The sequence below is a fragment of the Macrobrachium nipponense genome, chromosome 27 (genome assembly GCF_015104395.2).
Source record: "Macrobrachium nipponense isolate FS-2020 chromosome 27, ASM1510439v2, whole genome shotgun sequence".
Classification (NCBI taxonomy): Eukaryota; Metazoa; Arthropoda; class Malacostraca; order Decapoda; family Palaemonidae; genus Macrobrachium; species Macrobrachium nipponense.
The window spans coordinates 35,137,476-35,149,145 of NC_087216.1; the positions used below are offsets into that span (position 1 = coordinate 35,137,476).

An 11,670-nucleotide genomic window follows, 5' to 3' on the forward strand; every position below is an offset into this window, starting at 1 on the left:
CTGAGAATCAACTATACTATGAGATATCTTGCCATCAGGGACCTCGGTCTCTAGAAGGCAATTGACTTTCGCCTGTTGGGCACATGCCTTAACGAGGAATTCATCACCCTCCTTCCTTCTAGGCATCGGTGACGAACAAATTATTTGTTTAGTCTCTTGGCATAACCCTTTTAAGGCGAAGGTCACGTGACTTGCTCGGGTGCTTGGACAACTTGCCTCCTACCGAACGCAGTCAGTCGGCAGCTGTCAGAGCGCCCAAGTCAGTTACGAACTTCGCTGTGGACTTAGTTCGGTTGTTCCATAACAGTCTTTTCATCGTCCTAACGGCTTGTCACAGTACCCATACCATCGACACCCACCATTGAGTGTCGGTGTCCTATCCACTACCGAGAAGAACTTCACTGCATGGGGATAGGAGAATGTGAGACACTTCGCTGCAGACGAATAGATCAGTATGGGTACAGGACATCACCGAAGTCGAGAAGAGGGATAGGTCATACGACCATTCCCTCCTTTTCCTCTGAGGTAATTGCATGACTTTTCCTGCGAAGTCAAGCATCCAGGGGATGGGGATTCGTGACGCTCGATTTCGTACCGACTTCGTAGCGAAGACTCAGAACTCTTCGGTTCCTGACAATCGGTTAGAGTCCTTCACAATCCCCTCCCTAATGGACTTCACCGCCTTCGATGCGAAGGAGATGCTGCTTTGTCCTGTGAAAGCGCGACCGCGCGCTTTCTGAAGAAAACTCGACATCCCAGGCTGAGTGTTGAAGACTCTTCGTCAGCACCAAGATGACCTAGAAGTACACTCCTCGAGTTACACAAGAATTCTCCGTGGCGCAGGTACTGAAGGCAGGGGTCTGGTACAACCAGACCATTGGCACCTCCTTCTACCTTTTGGATATTGCCCACAGGTCCTTGGATCGTTTTCCTTGGGACCCGTGGTGGCTGCTCAACACGTTGTGTAGCTAACCAGACCCTAGCAGGCTGAACAGCATAGAGTCCTGGTGTGACTGTAAGAATAGATAAGTGAATGAGAAAGTGACTGGCTTCTCTTCCTATCTTTTTCTCCCCCTCTACCTGTGGGTAGAGGGATACGGTCATCACCTTGCTGGATAAGGACGAGATGCCAGTGAGCTACTCGACAGAGCCCACCTCCTATCCCTTTCAACTAGGGAATGGGAGCGAATATCCACCACTTCCTCCTACAAGGGGGGGGGGGGGGGGGGGGGAAGTGGATGCCAACAAGAGACAAACCGTAACTTATGTTGCCTCTTGTAAATAGGAACTTGTTCTTGTTTGCTGGTACGAAGAGATACGCTTGCCCTCTCTCTTAGTACTTGGTCCAGAGGTCTGACCATTGATCCTGCGGTGCACACCCCGATCAATCGGACAGAGGCTTGGATCCCTCCCTCGCTCTTACGACCAGGGAGGCATTCCAAGGTTGGGCGAACACCAGTCTGTTCACAAAAGACTCAGATTCCTCCCACCAAGAAGTGAGTCTTCCTATTGTAAAAGGACCGAAGGTTTGTATGCCGTGTCGGAACAAATGACAATTTGTCCAAAATTGCATTTTTCCTAACTATACAAACCTGAGGTCCTTTTACACACAGTCCCACCTCTATGCCACCCCTCACTCTGAAGTTTTTGCTTGGGCCAAAAGCAAAAGTGATTTGTTTACCTCCCAGTCGCGCGCGCCTGTCGGACCAAGCATTTAACTACCGAACCCCTTGTTTGAAAGCTTACGACCTATCCAGCTGCCGCTAGTACCTTCCTATTGTAAAAAGGACCTCAGGTTTGTATAGTTAGGAAAAATGCAATTTTGGACAAATTGTCATATCGCCTTATGAGAGAGAGGTCAGCCCGCGAGGCTCTCTTATTAGTTTTTTCGCAGGATCAGCCTTCTCATGGCAAAGGCGCAAGATGTCGCACAGAACAATCTCCGAACAGGAATCCTGCCCCTCCCTCGAGTTTGGTGGTTATCGGGAAAAGCTATATGCTCGAATTCCTTGATTACTTACTCTCATATAAGTGCGGTTTTCCCTCGTTAGTGACATATTGCACATTTTGTCAAGCAAGTGTGTAACACATCATTGACAAAAATATTTACTCTGTCTCGAAAAAGGGGTTTGTTCTCATTGACAAAGATCTTAATAACATTTTATTGTGTAAGCATAGGAAAATCGCAAGCAAATATATTTAAACGAAACAGGATTCGCTAAATACAGAAGCTCAGTTGGTGTTGTTGTAATTATACCTTTTAGCGTTGTCCCTACACCGGAAACTCCTGGAATGTCGCAAGGAGTACCGATTATTTGTACTTAGACTAATGGCCCTTTCGGTTGCCATCCTTAGAGGAATCTTCGGTACGCTTATAAGACTTGAACCATACAATAGAAAAAATAATGCAAAGGTAAAATACGTAGAGTATTGTAGTCATTGGAACAGCTATTTCTCATCTACATTCTTTCCTCTATGAGGAAGAGAGAGAAGGGATATTGACTGTCTTCGTTCCCTTCGACAAGGAAGAGAATTTTTATTAGCCGAAGAAAATCCTCAAGTGAGAACCGAGGACCGAAGACGGAAGTTCTAGCTTCCTACGCTTTTGGATATAAGACTTCTTAGACTTAGTCTCCAAATTTTTTTCCTGGAAGAGCCTCTAACCAATGAAGGAGAGCTCTTCCGAATCCTCTCTTCAGGTTTTCGGCTCGATAATTTTAATAAACCTTTTTCTTCATTTAATGGAGTATCTGGCAACTCAGGAAGAATACTGTGAAACGGTGAACGTAGATTGCTGCTTGTCATTGTAGACCAACGCAGTACCATCTAGTTCTCGGTCATGAGTGGTCGGTTACATCTCTCTCTCCTACGGGATTGACTGCCTAACCGTATCTCTCCCCTACAATCACGGACTTTAGCCTCGGATTGAGGGGAATTTGTAAGCAAACATGAATAAATATTGTCTGCGTTTTCCTAAGATACGTCTCGTTGAATAGGAGCCGCTGGTCTGGTTTTGATTTGTGAATAGAGAGAGAGAGATATATCGACAAGTTGGATCATGCTCAACCCTTTGGATGCATAGTGCAGTACAAGTTTGAGTGAGGGTGTCGGAGGGACGTATAGTACCAAATGCTGTTTACTGCAATGTATCAGAATTATGGGCGATTCTAACGCGGAAAAGCATTTTTTTTTTTTTTTTTTTTTTTATACAATTCTCTCATGCTTATGAAAGCATAGCCTTATTAGAGAACGGAGCATACTCAGTGAGACAATGGATGAGTCTGCTGGGAACCTTTTCTTCGTGGCAGAAGTTTGTTTCCCTGAATGGACTACAATGCAGACCTATATAAATTTTTTTCCTACCAAGAAAGGGTAAATACAGTGTTCCCCCCGGATTCGCGGATTCACACATTCGCGGATTTTTCTTTGGAACCTATCTAGAAATTATTCGCGGACGGACTCGCCATTCGCGGAATTTTCCGACGAAAATAATCGCTAATTAGTGTATTTTGATGTTTATTTTCATGACTAAATACATTTTTATGATACAAAAATGATTTACTAATTTTCAAATATTAATTTTGATTAATACTGTATTAGTAAGTTTAATAAGTTTAAATGATATCACATAATAAAAATAATAATTCTCTCTCTCTCTCTCTCTCTCTCTCTCTCTCTCTCTCTCTCTCTCTCGCTCTCTCTCTCTCTCTCTCTCTCTCTCTCTCTCTCTCTCTCTCTCTCTCTCTACTACAAAGATGTATGTTTTTTTGTATGATAAATAAATGATTTACCATTTTCAAATATTAATATAATTTATACAGCAAACAATATGCAATTCATTAAAGAAAATACCATAGTGAATTAGTAAGATTTTAGCTTATAAATTTAAAAAATTATGGAAGAATGAAGGAAATCCCAGTCAGATTCTTTCTCTAACTCCAGGTACTAAAACTCAGATATACGTATCAAGTTAAGGGGGCCGGCCGGAACCCCTATATATGGTGGTATAGGGCGAAAAATGCAGTCATGAAAAAATTCATGGAGCTTCATATGGCAATTGAGAATACGTATACGAAATATTTCGTCAAAATTCCTCTTACTTTCATAGTTACAAGGTAATTAGTAAACATAACTCAATAAGCCTAAAACATTCATCCGTACAAGAAAATGTAATGTTTATTCTGTTATCGTAAATTTTGATAATTATTGGCAAAGAAATAGTGAGAAATGGCATCTGTAGAGATTCTGTGGCTCGCAGAAGCGTGTATCTGGTTCAACCATGAATCAGTGGGACCACAGACTTCAAGTAGATAACATGTTCGAGTTTCACCTCGTGACATTCGCTTGCTTTTACGTATGTTTATGTAGGTTTCGGCAAGAAGTTCATCATGCCAATGAGGAAAAGACAAGGAAAACATCTCGCTAACATACAGACGAAGAAAAATCGCTCAAGTATTATTACAGAATATCATAATATACGCGTAGTTAGTGAAGAGAGAGGGGAGGGTTGCCTATAGCAACGCCCCCTTCTTGCCTGACAGCACACGTCACACTGTGCCCAAGGCTACGATCTTTGAGCAAAGAGATCTTCATTTATGATAAATAACAGTTTTGGTTTTTTAATACCCAAAATGGAATATGAAATTCATAATAATCATGATTTATTAAATTGTCTTTGTAAAAAGACAATTTAATAAATTGTCTTTAAGTTTTTCCACTGACATTCTCTTGCATTTACATTTGTTTATCTTTGTTTCGGCAAGAATGTCATCATGCCAAAGAGGAAAATACAAGGAGAACATCTTGCTAACATACAGAAGAAAATTCGCTGTAATAAGCCGAGTTAGTGAAGGGGAGAGAGGGGGTTACGTAGGAAGGAGTGCCCCATCTTGCCTCAAGCAGTGCCCCAGGCTACGATATATGAGCAAAGGGATCATCATTTTATGATTAAATTATAATAAAAATAAAATAGTTTTGGTTTATTATACACAAAAAAGAAAATATACGTTCATAATAATCATTATTTATTAACATTGTCTTTATAGAAATACGAAGGAAAACTTTGAACGGCCGTATCTCAAAACTATACTTATTGACCTTCAAAATCTATCTCCTCACGTAGTTTTAAAGCTATAACATTGGAATTTGGTATATAACTCAGAAAGACATTATAGAACTATCAAATAGAGCCCTTTTTTCCCATTTTTGTTTCGTCTTTTTTTTTTATAAATTTTTTTCTCGTGATTTATAGGGTTTATTTTTTTACCATATTGAAAAATTCATATCTAGCAAAAAAAATGACTTTTAGAAAAAAAACACTCCATTTGATTGGAGGTCTACATCAGGTCTATATATGGTAGTAATCCCATGTCTTAATATTAAATATCAAGGGAGGAGATAGAATTTGAAAAATGGTTATTTTCGGATAAATTGCCCTGGCGTCACAAAACCGAAGGTCAGAGGCGAAAATCATATGCGGTTTGGAGATGTCCCAAGTCACCTTATTAAGTGGTACGAATGTCAGTCCTGTTGTTAAAAAACGGCATTAGCCCGGCCGGCCCCCTTAAGTGACCGGAGGGGGAAGGAACTGATTTGTTTTGCTGCCATCAAGTGCTCATGAAATTTCCACCCCCCCCCTCTCTCTCTCTCTCTCTCCTCTCTCTCTCTCTCGCTCTCTCTCTCTCTCTCTCTCTCTCTCTCTCTTTCATTTACTGAGACTAGAGATTTTTTATAGTACTGTTACTATTTGTTTTTGAATACTATTCAAATAATAATATAATAATAACGTAATTACATAATTCATATGTGATAGTATTTTAAAGAAATACAATAGTAATCTATCCATGTCACTTTTAATTATGGTTAACTCAACTCTCTCTCTCTCTCTTTTGCCACACAAGATAATGTGTCGATAGTGGTAACTCCCTCCCTCTCTTTCGCTGGAAGCGTTATAAGTATTTTTTGAGAGAACAGAGAGAGATAAACTCTCTCTCTCTCTTCTCTCTCTCTCTGTCCTCTTCTGTCTCTCTCTCTCTCTCTTCTCTTCTTGTTTTACCGAGATGAAAGAATTTTTTATGGTACTAGTATGTAAAATGTTTATTGATAATTTCAGTTATATAATAATAATAATAATAATAATAATAATAATAATAATAATAATAATAATAAATAATAATAATTATGAATTTTATAATAATAATTACAAAATTCATAATGGTAGTATTTTAAAGAGATGAAAATGCTCCTTTCCCGGTTTCACTTGTAAGGATAACCCCTCTTTCTTACCGAGATGAGATAATTTTTTTATGGTAGATGCACGTGTTTATTTTTTTTTCAAATAATAATAATAATAATAATAGAAGTAGTAATAATACGATAACTAATTTCAAATGAAAATTCTTCCCTTCGTCTTTTTATGTATCAATTTCCCTTCCTCAACTCCAGTGACACTTGGAGCTGAGAAAGTGACAATGCCATACAATGGTCAATGAATTTAATGGTTTTATGTAATCTCTCTCTCTCTCTCTCTCTCTCTCTCTCTGCTATTGGCTGTTTATATATTTCTAATGGTAAAATGTTTAAGATTACTTTAAAATGATATTAATAATACCATTTCAATGGTATATTTGATGTAGGATAATACTTTTAAGTAGACATTTGGTATTTGTGATTTCACATGCAATTGTTCCATTGTAAAAAGAAAATGGATGTCTCAAATAGTAACAGTATGAAAGAAAACGTGCATGACTGAATACTTATGGGGGGACTGAATTATTTTCACATACGTAACTAAGTCATTCAGTACGTACATAGTATGTATTTATGTATAAACATAAAATGTAAGATTTACTTTAAAACAGTATTAATAATATTTCAAAGATTAATATGAACCATAATAGGATATTTTATGTATATTTGATGAAGGATGGTCTTTTTAGGGATACTTTGGTGTTTACATGTTTAGGATAGGAGTTTATGAGCATTTTTAGAGGGGGGTTCCAAACATTCGCGGATTCTAACTATTTGCAGGGGGGTCTGGTACGCATCCCCCGCGAATACGGGGGGACCACTGTAATATACGAGACGGTGCCAGGTAACCTGACAGAGGTACAGATGTCCTGGCACATAGTCTAAAGAATTGCAAGCAATTTTGTTGACTCTACAATTCCTCGATACAGCGAGTTGTTAACCGAAGGGTTCAGTAGCCTCTCTGATAGCAGGCTCGATAGCGTCACGGTCCGTTCCTGATTACGTTCCCCGTCTAACTGGACGGGGGTTCGATCCCCGGGAGGGACGAAATGTTTTTTATCAATTAGGTTAATTCCACAGCTCTCTCATATCTCTAGGAGCATCAATAATCTCTTTCTTCGCCCCGATTCGCGTTAATGAGAGAGAACCTGTTTGGAGCACAGGCACGGAACGTAGCGATCCTCAAGAGGTTCGCTGCACTTGTCACGACCATGAGAATCGTCTCGATCGACGATAATAACTCTTGACATCTGAATAATCTTCATTGAAAAGAGAGTTGTGGAAACCTGGCAGACGTCTTGTTCATAGATCTCTTCGCAATGTTGAAGACGAAGAGGCTTCCTCTAGACTGCTTCCTTCTTCTCGATCCAAGAGCGGTAGCATTATACGCCATCCTTTAGTTTAGAAGGGGAATAAATATTAGTCTTTTTTCCCCTATACAAATTCTTAACAGATGTATTATGATAATTACTGGCGTCAGGGGGAGAGAGGATGATGCTTTTCGCCCCATTTTTAGCCTTCAAGAGGCTGGATTCACAGAGGTCACGTCCTTCCTACAGCACTTTCCAAAGGCCTTCCCAAGAGAGTCGATCTACTCTATCAGCCTCACTTAGAAAGGGACCTCAAAACCTATCCACTCCGAGTCTGTCTGCGTGCAGACTGACGAGAAGTTGACATGAATGGAAGGGTTTTTCTAGGTGAATGGCAAGTGTCATGGCCAAGACAAAGAAGTGCTGCAGATCTTGCTAGGTTGGATGAATAAATTATCCTCTTTCGATAACTCGGTGACCTAAATGAAGTTTTTCTTCCCTTTCTGAGAGAAGAATCGCCTTTGGATATATCTGCTATCAAAGAATACAGTAGCAGGCTATACTCTGCTTTACAAAGGGTCTTAAAGATAGCAGAGGACTAAGATCTTAGGGATCTTATAAGATACCTCGAGATAACCAATAGTAGGACATCATTTACTTCGAGTTGGAATCTTTTTGTGGCCCGCAGATTCCTTGTTCTGACAGGTTGGAACCTCCTCATCAAGCTTCTTTTAGAAATCTTATGAGGAAATTCATTTTTTCTCTTGGCCCTAGCAACTACCAAGAGGACGAGTGAATTTCATGTACTGGAGTCTCGCATCGAATTCAATGGAGACTCGGCGATTGGTTCTTGCCAGCCCATTATTTCTGGCAAAGAACTAAAACCCTTCTAACCCTGGCTCAGAGCTTTGAAGTCAAGGGACTTTCCCATTTTATAGGGTAAGAGATAGAAGGGTCTCTTTGCCCAGTCAGGGCGCTTAAGTTTTATCTTCAGCAGAAGAAAAGGCTTAAGGGTTGCCTACAATGTCTTTGGGGTGCTATGAGGGCCCAAAGCGCTTCCCAGAAGGTACTCAGAAGGATACGACAAGAGCCAAGAAAGCCCGGGGTTCGCCCTCTTTTGGCTCAGAGAGTCATCTTCGACTCCTAGACCTTCTTCCCCTCCTTCGGGCAAGGAGAGGGAAGATTCTGCAACGAGAAACCTGCTTAACATGCAGGAATAGATCTCGTCAGAAACGGAAGTACTCACGAAGGATCCTCCTCGGAGGAAGACTCTTCTCTCTTATCCTATTAAGATATCCTATCGTCTACTGGACGTACCTGGCTCCTAGCGCCTCCCCTCGTCCTAGGCCAGAGGCTCCAGGTATAATAGAACCTTCCTCCTTTCTCCAATCTCCGTACAAACTATTGTTGGTTTGTTCAGGATCCTTGGACATCGAAGCCCAGCCAGGCTACAAGTGCCAAACAGGCGAAAAGCGCCAGATGCAGACAGCCCGGACGAGCACGTTTTTTGTCCGAGGCGGACAAGGCGCGGGCCTCCAACTTGGCGCAAAGCGTCAGATGCGGACAGACCGAACAGGAGAGGGTTCTGATGTGGATGTCGCCAGCCAGCCGCGAAGCTACAGCCAGGCGCCAAAAGCGCCAGCCAGGAGCCAGGCTCCAACCAGGCGCCAGGCGCCAGCCAGGCGCGAGGCGCCAGCCAGGCGACAGGCTTCATCCAGAAGAGATCCATATCAAAGAACGCCCTGGCCTTCTTTGAGAAAAGTGTGATCTCCAAAGCACATGATAGTGCCTTGATGATTCCTTCAAACAGCTGAGAATTAAAGCGCATGAAGTGCGAGCTTTTGCGAATTCTTGTTCTTTCCATAGAGTATGTCAATAAAGGACATATTAGCTGTCACAGACGGGAGATGCAACTCTGTGTTGACTTCCCCTTACCTGAAGGAGGTCAAGATAACCTACGAGAGATCCTTCTCTCTTGGTTTTTACGTATCTGCGGATACGTGCTGGGATAGGGAGCCGCTACTGATCCTTTAACTAGTGAGTTAAATTTTATTTAACGTCGAATTTTTAGGGTTGTTTGAAAGGAGTTTGAGTATAACTCTTTTCAAATTAAGTACTAACCCTCGTGTTAGGATCAGGTGATCGGGATCGGTGTTGTGCTCCTTAATTATGCCACTAGGCAAGGTGTGTTGTCATGTAAGCGGGCTAACCACCTTTTGACAAGATACTACTTGGATTCTACCATGTAACTGGATCAGATATCCCTTTGGTAGATCCGAAGAGTCTTTCAGCAACAGGTCACGCCCTCGCTGTAGCTCTTCAGGCAAGGCAGACCCATAGACAGTGTCCATGAAGTCTTGACTCCTTGTGATAGTAGTAGACAGGTTCTGTCATGTAAGCGGGCGAACCCCTTGACAAGATCCTACTTGGATTCTACCATGTTAACTGGATAACAAATCCTTGGTAGACCCAAAGAGTCTTTCAGCAATAGGTTCACGCCCTCGCTGTAGCTCTTCAGTCAAGGCAGACCCATAGACAGTGTCCATGAAGTCTTGGCTCCTTGTGATAGTAGTAGACAGGTTTGTCATGTAAGCGGGCGAACCCCCTTTGACAAGATCCTACTTGGATTCTACCATGTAACTGGATAACAAAATCCCTTGGGTAGACCCAAAGAGTCTTTCAGCAATAGGTCACGCCCTCGCTGTAGCTCTTCAGGCAATGCAGACTCATAGACAGTAGCCATGAAGTCTTCTGCCTAAACAGATAAGAACCAAGGTTTTTATATCCTACAACATGTGTTGTTTCCCTTTTCTATGTTATATAACTGTCTCTTTCCCTCCTCCAAGGGTGTCAGTCAGCTAAGTATATATCTGACAGGAAAGTTCATGTACAAAAATGATATTGTTAGTATACAATAAAGTTTTGTACATACTTACCTGGCATATATATACGATTGATGGCCCGCCCTACCTCCCCTCAGGAGACAGGTGGAAGAGAAAATCTGATTAGAAGACGGGAATGGTTCCTATTCCTGCCACCCAGCGGCAGGGCGGTAGATCACCTGACCTACCTGTAGCGAGTGCCGCGAAATTCGAATTTCTGTCGGGGACGACGGAGTCTATAGCTAAGTATATATCTGCCAGGTAAGTATGTACAAAACTTTATTGTATACTAACAATATCATTTTTACATTCTTGAGTTAACTTGGAGTCATAGATACTATTCTCACTGTATTTTTGAATCATTCAGTATTATAAAGAATTACTTTGGATATTATAAAGGTGAAAAGAAAGATAATGAGATTTAGATTCATGCAACACTCAAAATATATTATTTTTCCCCATGCTTTGAAAGTTACAAATTTGGAGAGAATACAAATTTGGAGAGAATTTGACAGGAGCAGTGTCTGTCACTAGAAATTCATAAAATAAACAATACACAGTGCCATCTATTGACAAAAATACATATTAAACCTTTCTTATGTGGAGAGGAAATATGGAAATGAGAATTCATCAAAGAATGAATTAGTTGGGATGATAGAAATAAGTGGGACTGCTTCATGAGTATAAACGAGTATTCTCTTGATTTTATCTATTGATATATTTTGCCTTACAAAAAGAACTATTTTTATGGTTTTTAGGTTTATTTTCCTTGTTTTGAACTTTATTTTACATTTGCCTAAAGAAGTTGGATGCAGGTGATTAATAAAATGACACACTTTAGATTTTAATATAACTATTTAAAGGTCTTGAAATGTCTGCAGCTGTATGCCCAAATGAAAATTCATACAGGGTATCTTACATGTGATTTTAAATAGCTTAATTATATTTGTCTGGGTTTTTCTTTGTATTTTTTATATATAAAATTAAAACTATGGCATACCATTTTTAACTAATTATATTACTTAAACTGTTAACAGCAGTGAGAAACTCATGGCCCCTACTCCTGGAGCCAGAAATCTACTACGGCACATGGCTCAAGGAGAAACCGAAAAAAAGATCCAGTCAGGAGAGATTGTTAGCGTATCAGCCAAAGATTTACTTTCCATGACACATCAGAAACTTCAAGCAAATAAAAATAATGTAAGTGAATTCATTTATAGTTGTGAAAA

General features: G+C 40.6%; 1 protein-coding gene across 1 annotated transcript in view; it reads left to right on the forward strand.

The window, feature by feature from the left end:
* LOC135201016 (protein MCM10 homolog) overlaps positions 1-11,670 on the forward strand; it is a 219,168-nt gene that overhangs the window by 36,746 nt on the left and 170,752 nt on the right. The window contains 1 exon segment of the mRNA XM_064229835.1: positions 11,479-11,641. Coding sequence (XP_064085905.1) covers positions 11,479-11,641 — 163 coding nt within the window.